The sequence below is a fragment of the Chionomys nivalis genome, chromosome 11 (assembly GCF_950005125.1).
Source record: "Chionomys nivalis chromosome 11, mChiNiv1.1, whole genome shotgun sequence".
Lineage (NCBI taxonomy): Eukaryota > Metazoa > Chordata > Mammalia > Rodentia > Cricetidae > Chionomys > Chionomys nivalis.
Genome location: NC_080096.1, coordinates 81,382,140 through 81,399,073, shown reverse-complemented (window position 1 = coordinate 81,399,073; position 16,934 = coordinate 81,382,140). Strand labels below are relative to the sequence as shown.

At 53.7% G+C, this 16,934-nt stretch overlaps 1 protein-coding gene across 7 annotated transcripts in view; it reads left to right on the top strand.

Annotated features, from left to right (window-relative positions):
• Col27a1 (collagen type XXVII alpha 1 chain) overlaps positions 1-16,934 on the top strand; it is a 118,120-nt gene that overhangs the window by 32,133 nt on the left and 69,053 nt on the right. For 6 of the 7 annotated variants that reach the window (XR_009057966.1, XR_009057967.1, XM_057783558.1 and 3 more), the window contains exons 8-13: positions 6,712-6,756; positions 7,302-7,355; positions 7,684-7,728; positions 9,878-9,931; positions 10,925-10,969; positions 16,028-16,081. Coding sequence is in view for 5 of the 7 variants with exons in the window: in XM_057783558.1 (XP_057639541.1) it covers positions 6,712-6,756; positions 7,302-7,355; positions 7,684-7,728; positions 9,878-9,931; positions 10,925-10,969; positions 16,028-16,081 (297 nt within the window). In the remaining 2 variants the exon portion in view is untranslated. The remainder of the gene's footprint in view (positions 1-6,711; positions 6,757-7,301; positions 7,356-7,683; positions 7,729-9,877; positions 9,932-10,924; positions 10,970-16,027; positions 16,082-16,934) is intronic. The other variant, XM_057783559.1, reaches the window with a different exon arrangement.

The window sequence follows — 16,934 nt, the reverse complement described above, 5'->3', positions numbered from 1 at the left end:
AAAGGTCCCACTGAATACCTTTGGACCTGTGTTTCTCGTCTTGTGCAAAGGACAGCGATTTCTTTGTCAGGCCTCCACTGCCTGGGGATGACTGTGTGACTCGGGGGAGAGGTCTGGGTTCCACTCTTAACCTCTGAGTCTGAGACACCCCTCAGTCGTGGGCTGCAGACAAAGGGATGTGCTCTGCAGATACACATTCTTGGAGTGTCCCACGTCGTTGTTACGCTAACCCAAACCTGCCACCTCTTCAGCCACTCTAGGTCTACTCTTGGTTGTTATTGGTGAGGCTTCTGCTGTTTTCCAGGATGGGTTTTCAAGATGCCTTGAACTCCTTCCTCCCTGCCCCCAGCAGGCATCCCCTATCCTTCAGGAGGAATCTTGAAGCCTCTCTGGAGAGCTCAGACTTGGGCCAGCATGGTTACCTGTTCAGGGACCCTTGGCCCATCTTACTTGTGTTCACTAGCAGAGAATGCACACTGGGTGTGTAACTCTGGTTCTTCCTCCTGGCACAACATGGAACTTATGCACAGCGGGTGTTCCCGACACGCAGGAAAGACAATATAGGCCAGAGGTCAATCAGCTTGCAGGAAGCCTCACTGCTGAAGAGCTGTCCAGCAGACACAGAGCCTGAGTTCGGTTCCTAGCACCCTGTAAAACACCACATGTATTTGCACGAGCTTGTGATCCCAATGCTGGGGAGGTGGAGAGCACGAGGGCCCAACACCTCATGGTCTAGTTCCAGGTCCTCCTCTTAGATGCCCTGTCCCTAAACACAAGCCGGTGTGGTGGCGCATGTCTGTAATTCCAGTACCTGAGAAGCAGAGGCAGGTAGATCTCTATGAATTTGAAGCCCACTTGGTCTACATGGAGAGTTCCAGGTCAACCAGGACTGCATAGGGAGACGGTGTCTCTGAAATAAAATAAACTGGGACATTTCTCAAGGAGCAATACCTAAGGCTGATCTCTCTTCTAAACATGCATGCACACATAGGTATGGGTACATATGTGGACATGTATCCATACACTCGAACACACACATACACACATGATGCTGTCTCACAGAGTGAGGCAAACCTATGCCCATTTCATAGCTAAGAAGACTGAGGCCCGGCTAGATAGTATTTATTCCTTCACCTTTCCTGTTAGTCAGCACATGAGGACTTAATGCTCTAAACCCTGAGTTGACCCTGGTGTTGAGTGACAGATGGAGGTTGTCAGGGCTTCGCGGTATGTTCTTCCGTGGTGGCCTTCAACCCTGCTGAATGTCGGGCCGCTGTGGGATTCTAGGTTAGGCATTAGACGCAGGCAAGAGAACCTTTGAAAGACCAGTGATTTCCCATGCAGCCAAGATCCAGAGTTTCCCAGCTTAAGGAAGAAACCTTTGTGTCTCAGAGTGGAGGGTGGGGTCTGAACCTGGGTCTCCGACCCTCCGGCCCCTTAAACCTTCCTTGTGTCTCAGGGTGGAGGTTGGATCTGAACCAGGGTCTCTGACCCTCTGGCCTTTTCTTACCACAAGGCTGACTGGGACAGTTTCTCAACCAAGAGAGGACTTGCCGAGTTCACTTTCAGAAGAGGCTTCTTTATTCATTGCAATGAAATGTGATGGAGTCCCATGGGGCTGTGAATAGGGGTTAGCCACTTCTACATGCTGAGCTTCCGCTGTCCAGGGGTGGTTGGGAGGTTAATGGGACGTTGTGGTCCCGGCACTCACCCAGACAGACACCATATATACTGGCTGAATGAATGAACGAACGAACGAACGACAGTGTTGGTGGTGAAGAGAAGTGGCTGAAGAACTCTTGCCCACCTGGCATCCTTAATCCTCCAGCAGTTCGCAGCTCACCGGGCATGCTACTCTTCCCCCGCGTGGGGCCTGCATTAACCTGGTGCCTTTTCTGTTGTTGGTGATGTGGACCATGCTCCACTGCAGGAGGTAACTGCCCTCTGGGACAGGAAGGGTCACCGGCACTCTGGGCCCAGGCTGGCCTCAGACTTGCAGTGACCTTTCTGTGTGTCGAGTACTAGGTAATAGCAAAGACACGGCCATGCTCACCCTAAAGAAGGCAGGAAAGTTGTAGCTGATCACTCGTGGGAGCTGGGAACGCTCCTCAGTCCTGCAGAGCGCAGGGCAGTCCCAGCCCCCAGGGAGGCTGAGTGGTCAGTGGCATTGTCCCTGGCTTCCTGCCTCCATGTGTTACCTTCTGCTGTGCCCCTGGCCTGACCTCTCTGTACCCATCATTAATGCCACGTTTCTCTTCTTGAAGACCCTCTTCCGCGAATCTCTCCCTAGCACCCCCAACAGTTCCCACCCTCATTTCTCAGACTCTGACTCATCTTCTGAGCCAGCTTGGGTTTCCCTGCTTTCTGGCTATTGGATGATTCACTCACCCTCAGCATATTTCTCCAGCTGGAGCAGCACTCTGAGGTCAGAATCCTGTGTGAGAGTCGTCCTCCGAGAGGCTCAGCACGTGCTGGGCATCCACATCTGCCTGGCCCCACCCCTCCCTCTCTCCCATTCCTCTGGCTGACGTCATCCATTGATCACACTGCCAGGCAGACATGACTGATGGAAGGAAGCTGGAATACCGAAAATCATTGCTCTTTTCACCCCTACCTCCCCAGACTCCTCTGTGGGTCACTGGCCCGGATGTGCTGTCCAGTTGGCACTGTCCTGAGAAAGACAGTGGAAGGCGGAGCCATACTTCTGAGGGTGACCCCCAGCCCCATGTCCACTCCCACCCACCTCTGCCTCACTGCCCCAGTCAGGGCACTGTGCAACCTCCCCAAGCTGAGCTCCACCTCGGGCACTCGATTCTTTACTACACCCTTCTTCACATGCTCTTGGTTTCCCTACCCACTTCTAGAAGATGGTGACCACATTGCTTTTGTTCAGTGCTATGTCTGCTACTGCTTGCCCCCTGAGCTTTGGGCATGACTCAGGTTCAGCAGGTGTTTGTTGAATGAATGAATGAATGACTACATGAGTGAATGAGCTACCTGAGAAGTAGACCTTCCTCTCTTCCCTTCCCCAACTTACATTGAATGCCCTGCGGTCTGTCTGACGCTCTAGGTGACCCTCTGATTTCAGAGTCCTCTAACATCAGAGCCCAGAGGGCATGTTGAGAGATCAGTTTGGGAAATTGAGGCCCAGAGAGGCTTAGTCTCATGCGATTTCTTCCTCTTTGACCCTCTGTTCTGCTCGCTGCTCTGGGAGTGGCAGGTGAGTTCTGTGGGCAACCTTTGTATGCTGAGCAAGAATGGAGAGTGGGTTCCGCTTTCCTGTTGAAGTGGAACCTGAGGAGCAGCCCTGGTCTGGACACACACTGGTGTCCAGACCCCCAGGCAGGGACAGGATCCCCTCCCTACTTGCCTGAAGTCCAAATAGCACCCCGCTGTCTGTGGCAGGGTGAGGTGATGTCTGGTTCCTCCTTATGCACTGTAAGCAGTGATTAATCTGGCTTCCAAACCAAAATAGAGAGCGTGCTGTATTATAAACAGGGGGCCTGTGGAGGCTCGCCTGCCAGGCAGCCAGCAGCTCCTCTGAGGCACCTCTGCCTCCTTCTTACCTGGCATCTTTCACCCAAACGTGGGAAATCACTGCCCTGCGGCTACCTTGTGGGATGGGCTGGTCCTGTAATTGCCAGGGCCAGGAGAAGATAATGGTTTAGAGACTCATGTCCTCACCCCTGTCATTTAAAACTGTTTGGTAAACACTGTCAAAAGCACTGCCAGGGAGCCCCCTCTGCACCCCACCTCCCACCTCGGCTCTGTTTGTCTGTGCAGTTCCTCCAGCCTTAGAAGCATGCGCTCCCAGTCACATCCAAGGCCCTCTGGGGTTCACTTATCAAGACGGCTCAGCCCATTACAAGCTTAGAGGACAGTCCAGCCTAGGCCACAGCTTCCTGCAAGCTCATCTCCTGGAACCTCAGTTTTCTTGTTGGTTCGGGGAAGCAGGAAGTGGTCAGAATGACTTTGGTCCCATCCGATGCAGGTACTCCAGCACCTGATCTTGGCCCTTAGGATATTGTTATGACCCAATGGCTTTGTCTCAGGGAGATGCATCTTTAAGGGAACCTTTCTTGTTCTTCTGGGCTGGTCCAGGCTCAGTGATTGGTAGTTAAGGTCTGAGGGATTTGGGCCACGATTCATGTGCTGTTCCAAGACAACTGTGTGGCCTCAGAAAAGTCCCTTCCATCCCCCGAGCCTCAGTTTCCTCACTGGTGAGTGTACTAGGTGATTCCTACATCCCAGAAGTGATTCGAGGTGTTAGTGAGCAGCTGTGCCCAAGGCGCTGGCAGTGAGCAAGCACAGGTTAGTCCTGGTGGATTCTGTCATTCATTCCGTCCAGCTCTTTCCTGCACACAAGTTTGCTTATACCTCATCTTGGATTTAACTGAACACATCCCTTGTCTTTTGGGGAGAGCAATTGCTTTGAATTGTTTTTCAGTAGCGTATTGGAGACTTGGGGCTCCTGCTGCATCCTGCCCACGTTGTTGCCCCCAGCCCTGTGTGTCTGCGACTTGTTTGTGGAAATCCTCTGGCAAGCAGAGTGTGTTCAGAGAGGTGATCGTTCTGCTCAGTCACACAACCCAGAGCACGTGGATCACCTTGGTGCTTCTGTGGGAAAAAGAGGGCTCAGCTTCTTCCTCCTCATATCGTGCCATGCCATGTCCCTGTGTCCCCAAGGCTTCCTGTGACAGCCCCCTCACCTACTCTGACCTCCAGTTGCTTCTCTGCCCTCTCCCCCTGTTTGTTTTCTGGTCCCATGGGCCCTCGTGTGCTTCTCCAAGCCCACTTAAAGCACCTCTTCCTTGAGCACCTTTGCACTCTGCTCCAGATGCCGGATGCCTTTTCTAGGCACTTCCCCTGTCTACCTCTCCTCCCATCACCCATCCCTCGATGGTCCCTGCAGTCACCACTTCTCCCCAGTCATGCCATCCTCCGTCCCCTAACTTTACTTGCTTATGGCTCCTTTTCATTATGGTAAAAACACATATCATCAAATTTGCCATTTCATCCAGATGTTAGTACATGGGCAGTGGATTGAGCACACTGGTGTCGCTGAACAGCTCTTCCCCGGAACATATTCATCTTGCGAAACGGACACCCACTGCTCTTACACCCACCTCTGCGTCGGGCCACCCACAGTTATCTCTTTACTTACTTTGTTTTTAGTTCCTTTCTAGGAATGTAAACTCCCAGGGCAAAGGATGTTGCCTGACTCTCTTCCCATGTGGAAAACCCTGCAGGCCCATGCACACTCATCAGTATCTGCTGAATGAGAGAATGAATGAATAAGAAACAAAACAGTAGGTGGTGTTTCTGAAGCTGTTGAATTAAGTGCCAGGCACCATGTTTGGTGCTTCCCACACAGCTCATGCCACCCAGGCACTGGCTTTTACCTCCCCATTGTATAATTTCTGAGGAAATCAAGGTTCAGAGAGGTGGGGTCATTGGTTCTGGCCACATAGCCAGCCCAAAGGTGAGCAGCTCTGGAATCCAGATCAGACTGTAAGAAGTACTTGGATCCTTCTGTCCAGCTGCTCCCTGTGGTCTGGGATTTGCCTACTCCTGCCCCATGGAGGAATCTTCCCCATGGTGGGCCTTGATGTAGAGGGAGATGCGGATCCTCTTGGCATGTGATGACTCAGAAGGAATGCTGGGGGACCTCCCAAGCCCCCCACCTAAGATAGATTCTGCTATTTATGATGAAGACCGCCACTTCCTGTGCATCTTCAGGATTCACGATGATGACGCACACTTGTGTGAGGAGAACGTGTGCATTCAGGGGCTGGGACTGCAGACTAGTGCTTGCCCAGCATGCTAGAGCCCTGGGTTTGTACATCAGCTGGGGCGGTGCAGGCCTGTAAGCCCAGCACTTGGCGAGGGGAATCAGAAATTCGATGTCATCCTTGGCTACATGACAAGTTGGAGGCCACTTAGCTTCATGAGACCCTCTCTTAAATAAAAAAAAAAGGAAAGAAAGGAACCAAGGAAGGAAGGAAAGAAGAAGGGGAGAATGGGAAAAGAACAGAGAGAAATGACGTGGGAGTGAGTCTGTGAGCATCTCCTCATGTCCAGGTGTTGCGAGCCTGTGTTGAGTGGCAGGTGGCTGCTGCTGTTCCTTTTCACAGGCTCTCAGGGGTCCTAGAACTTGGAGTTCTAAGGTAGCAGAATGCAAGGGTCTCAGAGTTCCAGATCTTCCATCTTGAGGTCCACAGAAGGGCAACCCCCACCCAAAGTTGCATAGTAAGTCAGGGACAGTCTCTCTTAGCAGAGCTCTGGTGTGAGGGGCCTGCCCGGGCTTAGTGTGGTCTCAGTGTTGAGGACGAAGAGTCAAGGCTGCTGCTGAGCATCTAGGTGGCCTTCCAGCGAGGAAGCAGGCAGTGTCTCTGGTAACATGGTCACGGTACATGAGCTGGAGTGGATCCTGATGGCACCAGTCACTGTGCGTGTGCCAGTTCGACCTGTTCCTTATATGACAGGCCCTTTGCATCTGTTTCTAATGACTTCCAACTCTCTGGACTTCAAAGGCATGGTTGGGATGTGGACCACTGGGTCATAGTCTTCACCCTAACCCCATCCTCTACTCTAACAAAAGATGAGGCCAGAGGAGTCTCTGAACATCACATACCCTGTGTCTATGTGGGGAGTGTGCTTCCTATCACTACCACAAAGCCTATTGCCTGATGCCAATTCTTCATTCCACAGGGACACAAGGGCCATCCTGGAGCAGCAGGGCACCCTGGAGAACAGGTGAGGCCCATGTGCACTGCCCTGCACTGCTTGGTTTGGTACCAGCCTGCTCCTTGTACTGAGATTCTCTGGAGTCCCAGAACAAGCCTGTGCGACTCCGCCCCCCTGCCCTTACTTAGTCAGCCACACTGTCCTGGAAGAGCCTGTGTCTGTAGTGCTCAGCCCAGCCCAGGGCTGGCAGAAGCCCCTGGACTCTGGTTAGAGCCATGAATAGCTGGCCTGTCCCAGGCGATGTTAGGCGATATTATCCCTTCCATTCGCCTTGGGGTTTGCAGGAATTCTGGTCTCCTGGCCCAACTCAAACAGCAGTCCTGCCAGGGGACAGCCAGCCAGGCCTCTTCTGTGCTTTCTTATTTTGAACCTGGAGCTGGTCTGACCAGTTTCTAGAGGGGTGGGCTTGGGGCCTCAGCAGGCCCTGCTTGTGTTCTTTCCCCTTGGCCTCACATTCTTGCCTCTCTCCTCACCCGTACCCTCCCCCACACCTGGACCCTGACAGAGCTGCGCAGGGCCTCACATCTCCTAACATTCCTCTTGTTCATTTGCAGGGCCAGCCAGGACCTGAGGGCAGTCCAGGGGCCAAAGGTTACCCTGGCAGGCAGGTGCAGTATATTCTCTGGAAGTTGTGGCCATAGCGGTGACCATAGTGCCCCAAGCAGAGGGAGGCTGCGGGCTGGGCCATAAGGAAAGGGCTAGCTAGGCGCTGGACCCGGCAGCCATGCTGCAGGCTAGGAGGTTCTGCCAGAGAACTGTGACTTAGTGCCTTCCAGAGACGCCTACTGTCCAGTCTCCTTCTGAGCCATCCCTGGTCCAACCCATCCCATGAATGTTCCAAAGAACACCTGAGGCCCCAAACGCGACTGACTATGGGACATTGGCAGCAGGGATGGCGCCTCCATATGGCCTTGCCCCCCTGTATTTCTGTTTCAGGGGTTCCCTGGACCTGTAGGAGATCCTGGCCCCAAAGGCAGCCGGGTAAGTGGGTTTTGGCTAGTCCTATACTGGTAGGCTGTGAATGGGCATCACTTGCCCCTCTAATGGGCTCATGGGAGGTCAGGGCTACTAGGGGAGCTGGGGTCAGGGCATGGCAACCCCTGAACTCCATCTGCCTAAACTGCAAAGGGAGGAGGAGCTCCATATGGATCTCCCAGAAGTTATCAGTAGGAAGAGAAGGTTCTGGGTGTGTTGAATGGGGAAACACAAAGGACATAGGTCACAGTAGGCGTAGGTAGCTCTGTTCATGATATATACCAAGACACTGGTGAGGCAGGACCTAGGCGTCCTGAAGTGGGGCTCAGCAAGTGGATCGTATGACCGTCTGTCATGGCAAGTCCCCTGTGACCAGTCCTCTCCTAAACCAATGCTATTTAGACCGTGGCAGGTTAGAAGGCCAATATGGACACATTGTTGGCCTTAATCTCTGCTGCAGTCTAGTGGTGGTAGAGGTGGGCACAGCATAGAAGGCAAGGTCCCTCAGGTGTTACATGGCATGCAGAGAAGGGCAGCTCTTCTTGTCTGGGCTTCTGGGTCTTTCTCCTGTGGTTCCCATGAGTAGTGGCCTCCAAGGGAATGTCTAGACTCTCGGAGAAAGGTGCCAGGTCTTGAGTTCTACTCACTGCCCAGACCAGCACTAGGGTCTGCATGACTGACTCAGGGATTCCCTCAGCCACTGACCTCAGATGGTCACCAGCCTTTTCATGTTCACTTACTGTGAACACAAGTCATGCGCTCTCCACAGAAGAGTCAGGACAACTGCTGATGGTCACTGAGGGGACACGGGTGGGTACATGGGCAAGGAGAGCTGCTACCAGTCTCCCTCAGCGGTGTGTGTCCGTGACACACTGGTTAGGGGTGTGGGCTTAGGAACCACAGGGCTTGAACTCAGAGACCAGATCCACTACACTACAACTGTGTGACCATAGGCAGGTCCCCTTACCCTCTAGGCCTAAATGTTCTCACCTGTATAGAATTCTAACTAAAGCCTCCTGCCAGAGGTGTGGCAAGGATGCCATACCCACATCATGTGTCCAGTCTGTAGCCCGTGGGCTGCATTTGTCTGAGGATAGCTATGGATTCAGCCCAACCCAACATGAAATAATAAACTTAACATATTCTGTAAGGAGTTTGTGTGTGTGTGTGTGCGTGTGTGTGCATGCGTGTGTGTGATCCCCCCTTCTTGGTTGTGAGGTTCTCAAGTGTGAGCTCTAATGATGACTACTTTCTCGCAATGTCAGAGAAGACACGTCTGGGTGCTTAGTGTGCAGAGCATTGGGTCGGACCTGGTAGGGAGTTGTGCTCAGCAAGCATTTGCTTTTGCTGTAGTTGCATAAACTGCTGCACGGCGTCTAGACTGCAGAGTGGTGCAAGCCCTGTGCTAGATCCTGGCCCTTATGTTACCTGATGACAAGGAGGCGGAGAGAGATGCACCGTTTACAGGGTACTGGGTGGTGCTGGGGCAATGAGCCTGCATGTTAGGCACTAGACAGGAGAGCACTCAGGGTGGGCGATGCCCGTCATGGTCCTGCCACCGTGATGTAGGTAGGATATGCCTGTTCGAGGGCTCAGAGGCTGGAAATCAGGTACGTTCTATCTGGCCCAGGGAAAATGGTGACATGCCTGGCTGACATTTGAGCTGAACACAAGTTATTTGAATACAAATTGGTAGCCCCTCTAGTCCGTGGGGCCCTTGCCAGGGTTAACTCAGAAGCACCCACGTGCCTAGCACAGTGTCAGCTCTCTGGGATGGCCATGCTGACTGGCAGTACTTGGCAACCAGGATGAATGCACGTCCCCAGGTCCAGGACCTTAGAACCTTTCAGGAAGCACTATAGGGAACACCCCAAGGCAAGCAGATCTCCCAGCCCCGCAGATCTAACCTGGACACGAGCTTCCTTCCACAGGTCATCCGATGCTGCCTCCCTGGTGTGAGCGTATGTGCCTTTGGACTACATCGTGAACGCAGCACCATGCAGTCCACGGGCATATACACTTGCCTCAAGGTCTATGTCATCGAGGACTCCTGGAGCAGTCATCACAGAGGATCGGGCTGTGGGTTGGCAGCAGGGAGGCTGGGGTAACTGCACCCCACTCTCAGCCTCTCTGATCCCCACCTGCTCTTTTCTAGGGTTACATTGGTCTCCCGGGGCTCTTCGGCCTGCCGGGGTCGGATGGAGAGCGGGTAAGTCCTTTTGTCTGTGCCTCATAACCCCCTTCCGTCCTGCTGCTGCAGAAGTGCAGCCCTTGAGGGGGGCACCTGGCCAGGGGAGGGCAGTCACAAAGTGGAGGGGCCCCGGAGCATGTGTTCTAGGTACTTGGGGGGACAGAGACTAGAGAGGGGACTCCATAGAGGAGTCTCTAACCAGAACAGACACTGTGTTCTAAATATGTGTTCTGCAGGGAAGGCCAGTTGGCTGTTTCGTACTGAAGTTTATTGGCCATAGCCATGCTTATAACTTACCACTGTTTGTAGGGGCTTTCCTGCCGCACTGACAGGGCTGAGTAGCTGTGACAGAGGCCACCCACAGAGCCCCAAGAAGTTTCTCCCTCCCTTTCACACGTGGCCACTCATCGCTGGCACAGACACTTGGCTGCTTTGTAAAATAATGCGAGGCTTGTGTGGAGGAAGGGTGGGGACAGAAGCCAGGTGTCAGACGCCAGACCAGGCATCCCAGACAGGGCCATGGCAGCTTTGGTGGCAGCAGGGACGGGGGACACCATGGATGCCTGGCTCTGTCCTGGGCCCTGGGGGTGAATATAGACTGCCTTCAGGGTGCGTAGGTTTATGATTTCCCAAGATGCCCTGTCGTCCAGACTAAGTGTCCAAGTCAGGAAAGAGCTGCCCACGGGCCTTTGGGGCTGGCGACTTTAATACAAGCTCCTTCCCCTCTGAGCCTCTACTTGGAAGCTCAGTTGTAACCCTGTCATTAAGCTAAATATAGCGCATTGTAGGAAAGCAGAAGAAGGTGCACTTAGTGAGCACCTGCTGAAGCTGGGAGTGCTGGCAGCTTTCTTTAGGAACTCCCCAAAAGGGGCTCATGAGTCCATGAACCCCCATGTAGGCGGCACTACTGCTCTGTACGAACATTCCAATCTCCTTGGGTTTTCTGCCTGGGTATGGTGGGGGTGGTCCCCCTGGAACCTGATGACGATCTTTCTCCTCTTTCCTCCACAGGGCCTCCCTGGTGTTCCTGGCAAGAGGGGCGAGATGGGTAGGCCGGTAAAGATTTTCCGTGTCTATTACGCAGACTCTATGGGTAGCCCCACCTCCCACTGACCGTACTGCACGGGTGGTCCCTGAGACCTGGCGCTGTCTGCCTTTCCGCTCTGTTTCTCGGCTGTGGTGTGGGGCGGGGTACCCAGGTATAGCTGCTGGCCTGAGATGCTGCCTGGGGTTCCTTCTGCTCTGGGTGGTTCCTCTATCCCTGTGTGCTTGTGGGTATCTGGGGCTTCTGTCAGTGGCCAGCAGGGACTAGACGGCTTACGTACTCACCCAGACATCATGCCATCTCCACAGTGTCGGGTCCCCCACTCCATCAATCTTTGTACGTGTGTGTACAAGGTCACACGACTATAGAGTGTGGTAGGCCATGAGAGGAGTGGGCCCAGGAGGACTCAGTGTTGGCCCTGCCCCCAAATCCGCCGGCTCTGTCGCTGTTCGGCCATTGGTGGGGCATAAAGACAATGGCAAGGCCTAGAGAAGCCAACTATCATCCCAAGGCTTCGAAGTCACTGAACAGTTGAGCTGGGGACGCTGCACGGTACCAATATTATAAAAGCAGGTTTCCTCTGCCAGGGAGTCATTGGTTCCAGAAGGGGGAAGTGAAGCTGTGAGAAACAGTGACACGTGCTGGGAGGCTCGTGACTCACTGAGACATTCTCCCACCTTGACCCCATGGATGGCTTAGCTCTCTGCTGACACGCTGTAGGTTGCTGTCCAGCCTCAGGACCCTGGTTATCTGGCCAGGCTTGCCATTGACCAGAGAATGCAAGTTACTTGTTTAGGGTCGCGCAGTAAATAGGCAGCAAAGTCAGGATCTGAGCCTAGGACGCTGGACAGCACAGGGTGCTTTGCGTATGGTCCCGCCTCTCTCCACCCAGTCCTTTCTCCTGAGGAATCCGTGGCTCTCACCCCTGCCTCACCCCTCGTGCTAGAAAGGGAGTGTGTAATTCTGGAAGAAGGTCCAGATATAAACTGTTGGCAGCTGGCAGCTGGCAAAGCATCTGGCCCTGCTGGTTCAGTCGTATGTACAGCAGATGCGAGCCCTCTCCCAGCCAGATTCTCTCGCTGATTCTAGGCTGCAGTGAGTCCTCTTGTCTAGCTCTCTCTCTGGACGGCCCAGATTGGCTCAGTCTCTTACTGTGTGATCCAGAGATGCTGAGCGCTTGTCCAAGGACACACAACTCTCTGGTTCAGGACAGGGCTTCCTGCCCTGGGCTTTTTCCAGACATCGAATAGGGAAGCAGGGAGTGTATATTCCCACATGGGGAAACTGAGGCCCAAACAGACAAACTGGAGGTCTGGCTAAATGTGAGCCAGAGCTGTCCCAAGGATCTCCGTGAGACTGTTGCCTGCCTGTCCCCATCTCTTTCCCTTTGATGGCATTGCTCCAGTGGATTTCCTAGCTGGCTTTACGGATCAGGGTAGAAGATGATCTTCATAGTGAAGTTAGGGGGTTGGGAGCCTCAGGGGAGCTTTCCCAACAGCACATTTCAAGTACAGTAGGAAGGATGCAAGCTAGACCTGTGCAGGTACTTCCAGACATTCAAGAATTTAACTATTATACCCTTTAAAAGTCGGTGGCTCCTGGAGGTTGCTGGATATCCCATGGTGGGTACCAACCCCGACTAGTGGTGTAAAAGTGCATTGCAGCTTGCCGGGGACTGGATGGAGCAGTTAATGATGCTTTCTTAGCTCCTCTTGCCTAGGATGCAAAGGGGTGTCTGGTTTGCAGGCTCTGAGACATAGCGAAGCTCGGCAGGTCATCTGTTGAATGCTGTCCTGGCCCTGTGTCCACCCCTGGGGCAGAGGACCAGGTTCTGGAGTCAGGAGCATGGCTGAAATAAATGCCTTTAGAGGTCTGGGCCCTTGGCACATTGCTGTCCACATCTCAGGCCCTCTGAACTGTTGCCATACAGAGAGGGCAGAGCCTTGCCTCAGTCTTTTTTCTTTTGCTGGACCTGGTCCTGCTCACAGTAGAGACTTTCAGTCCCAGAGGGACCCAAGCTGGGGGAGCAGAGGAGTCAAGCAGCAGGCCCGGCATTGAGCCAAGTTCATCCCTTAGGCCATGGGCCAGGCTGTTGCTGTCAGGGATTGGGGCACCAGAGGAAAGAAGTGCATGCTGTCATGGGCTGACTGCAGTCATATTGTCAAACATACATTAGGCATAGCCAGTAGGCACTGGGTGGCCAGCAGGCCAGAGACCCTGAGTAGCCGCTGGGTCTACATGCTAGGCTACATAGCATGGCTACATGCTAGGGAGTGGAGTGGCAGGAGCTTTGAATCTGTCCCCGACCAGTGCAGCAAACTGCTGCTCACCTAGGCTTGCTCCATCTCGACCACCTGTAGTTGTTCTCGCACCTTTAAAAGCTTCAGTATTTCCTAACAGTCTCCTTAAAGAAATCTCTGGACTTCCAGCGGTTACCCATCCATTAGAGGCAAAGCTGGAGCTGAAGGAGGAGAGCTAGGTGAAGGAGGAGAGCTAGGTGAAGGAGGAGGAGAGCTAGGTGAAGGAGGAGAGCTAGGTGAAGGAGGAGAGCTAGGTGAAGGAGGAGAGCTAGGTGAAGGATGAGAGCTAGGTGAAGGAGGAGAGCTAGGTGAAGGAGGAGGAGAGCTAGGTGAAGGAGGAGAGCTAGGTGAAGGAGGAGAGCTAGGTGAAGGAGGAGGAGAGCTAGGTGAAGGAGGAGGAGAGCTAGGTGAAGGAGGAGAGCTAGGTGAAGGAGGAGGAGAGCTAGGTGAAGGAGGAGAGCTAGGTGAAGGAGGAGAGCTAGGTGAAGGAGGAGGAGAGCTAGGTGAAGGAGGAGAGCTAACTGGAGAAGGAGAGCAAGGCCATGGTGTATGGTCTTGCAGAGCCAGACATAGTGAGCATTAGTACAGAGCTGTCATGGCCTTTGAGATGCTGAGCTTCTAGTTCCTCTGTTTATCCTTGGTGTCACAGCGTAAAGACCAACAGCTCTGAGACTGGGCTGCCTGGAATCAAATCCCCACCATAACTATGTGACTCTGGACAGGTTTCTTAACCTCTCTGGTCAGCATAGAGCCCCTTTTGTGACCCTACTGAGGTTGGTTGTTACTGCCACGGCTTTGTCCTCCTGTGGTTCATCGAATGGCTTAGCCGGCTACTGAGCTGCAGCAAGGGCCTCATGGGGTTTTGGACTCAACCTTCAGAAGGCAATATCTTGAGTCTCTCACTGGTCTTAGCATTCTCTGAAGAGTAAAGCAGGCATAACTCAGGCTCTTAGAGCCCTCTGGGTGGTAGATCTAGGATGGCTTGGGGCTGTTGGCCTGGTTACTTACTGGGTTTGAGTGGAGTGTCGGGTCAGCTCAGAGCTGCCCAGTATGTAGAGCCCATCGGATGCTGCTACCTAGACATCTCAGGCCTTGCATACAAGATGGACCAATAAATGCCCAGGCTAGTGGACCTCATGCTTAGGTGAATGGTCTTCTTCCTCATCTCCCACCTTGTCTAGGGTCAGGCCTGTCTTTGGGGATCAGCCCCTTAGTCAGCACATCACACAGCTGCTAGAGAAGCCAGGGTGCCCCCGGTCACCTCTAGACCCTTAACCTAGAGAGTAGACCAGGCAGTCCGCAGGCCTTGCCATTGAAACAGTATGGAGCCAGCCAGGGCTGCGCTGCACATTGTTCTCATTCCATGAGGGACCGCCTTTCTACCCTGCCCCTCCCTGCCCCTATCCCAGCAACCACCACCGAGGGAAAGTCGGTGGCTTCAGAAAGGGTCCCATGAGGTGACACCACTCTACATTATGACAGTGGGTCTGGATTGGAGAAAGGTTAGTGTCAGTTAGGCAAGACTTCAGGAGCATGGGAAAAGAAAGCTTGTATGGGTCAGATGCACTTCACAAGGAGGACTGTGCATGGACGCACTCTGTCACTCACAGGCCGTGTGCAGCTCACAGGGGTGGAACTGGACAGGAGCAGGCCAGGCTCTCGACTTTCCCCATCAGTTAAATAGGATCAATCACCTTTGCATCAGCAGTCAGACAGGCGTGCAGCCTTGCATGTGGAAACAGCAGCCTGTCCCAGAAGATCAAGTGTCTGCATGCTCTAGGGTCTGATGCTGCGCTTCCGCCCTGTGCTGCACTGTGCATGAAGAGGGCCTGGGCATGCAGGCCTCCATGCTCAGACAGTCAGGATCTCTGCTCTGGTACAGACTATGGGACTGTTCCTGGATGTGTTGCTTTGGTTTCCTGTTCTCTAGCTGGATATTCCAGAAGTAGTAGCAAGTCACAGTGTGAGGCTCCTCTGCGCGCGTCTCCACAGTCTGGCCGCATTTGCATCCACTCTTTCTGTCAGGCAAACGTGAAATTTGCTTGCATTCATCTTGGGGAAGCCATGGTTGGAACTGGAGGCTCTCCCTATGTCCCTCCCTTTCCTTTGAAGTAGGAACGAACCCACCACCCCCACCACTGCCTGTCGCCTCCTACAGCTGATGTTTTTCCAGCTGCCTTGCTCCCTGAGGGGTGCAGGGCTTCTTAGTCTGGTCACAGAGAGGCTGAAGGGCCAGACCTGCCCAGGGCTGGTGGCCCAGCCTCTCTGCGACCATAGTGCTGATCGTCCTTAGCAGTGTGACCTTATGTGACCTTGTCATTTGCCCGGTCACAGCCTTAGTTTGTAGCATAAGAATGGTAATTCCACAGTATGGCTTTTGAGGGACAAAGCACAGCCACAGAGTCCCTTCCTTTGACCGGTGGGGAAACTGAGGCCTATGGTTGAGAAAGGTGCACTACAAACCTCAGCCAGCTGGCAATGGTCTAGGTCTGAGCCTAGCTTCCTGCCTCAGTCTGTGCCATTTCCCTCCACTGGGCCCAAGTTCCAGACCTAGGGGGTGGTGCCTGTCCATTTGCTCAGATTCACTGCAGCCTGCCCCTTGGTTCCATGTGTGCTGGTATTTGTGGGTAGCGGGGAGGACTTCAGAACCCCAGCTCTGAGGAGTGAGCCAGCTCCGACATTGTCCTTGCATCCCTTGGGAGCATGGCCCAGAGCCAAACTGCAACCTTGAATGCTAACCTCCACGTTTCTTCTCTTTCCTTACCACAGGGCTTTCCTGGAGACTTTGGGGAAAGAGGCCCTCCCGGCCTTGATGGGAACCCTGTAAGTACCCCCAGTGCTTGCCAATAGACCTGAGTACAGCAGACTCGAGGGGAGTCAAACAGAACTGGGTTGTCCCCAGGCTGGGTGCCCTTGGCAAAATGAAAAGATGTCTGTGAGTTCCTTTCTTCTATGGGTTTCTGTGGCCTCCAGGGATAGGCCCACCTACTGAGCAGCTGTGGGCTGTGCCAGTCTCTGGGGCTTTTGTGTGATGGAGAGAGCCCAGCTACTACCTGGAGGAGGCCCCAGAACCATTTATAGGTAGTTTGGCGTGGTAAAGCCAGCTGCTGCAGACTTTGTTGAAGGCAGATACAAGTTCCCAGGCATCTTCAGTCTTACAGTTTGTAAACACGCAGAGGCCCAGCTCGCCTACAAGGAGTTGGCTTGCCCTCCCCTGGGGAGTCTGTTTGCATTTCCCTTCTTGTCCCAGCTCCAAGCCCTGGGTGGGAGAGGACATTAATGTCGGCCTGGGGTACAGACTGTGGCCAGTGTTCTCAGGAACACCTGCTCTGGTCCTTGCCTTCACCTGGGGCTCTCTACAGAGCAGCCATGCCCAGCTGTGCCCACTGGGTCCTCCATCAGCATTTCAGCATGTGTTGGGCCATTTCTCTGCCATAAATGTCCCTGAGCCTGACCTAACCATGTGCTCCAGAGACAAAGCTGTGGCCTCACCTGGCCATGTGCCCCAGGTACAAAACTGTGGCCTGACATAGCCAGGAACGTGGAGTTTGTCTCGTGGTAAACCAGTGCACTCCTCTGCACCCCAGCTTACCTCTGGAAATGCAGGTCAGAATGCATGCTTTAGAGAAGAGAAGGCCACTGCAGCTGTTCAGTGGACAATTGTCATCAATGCTAA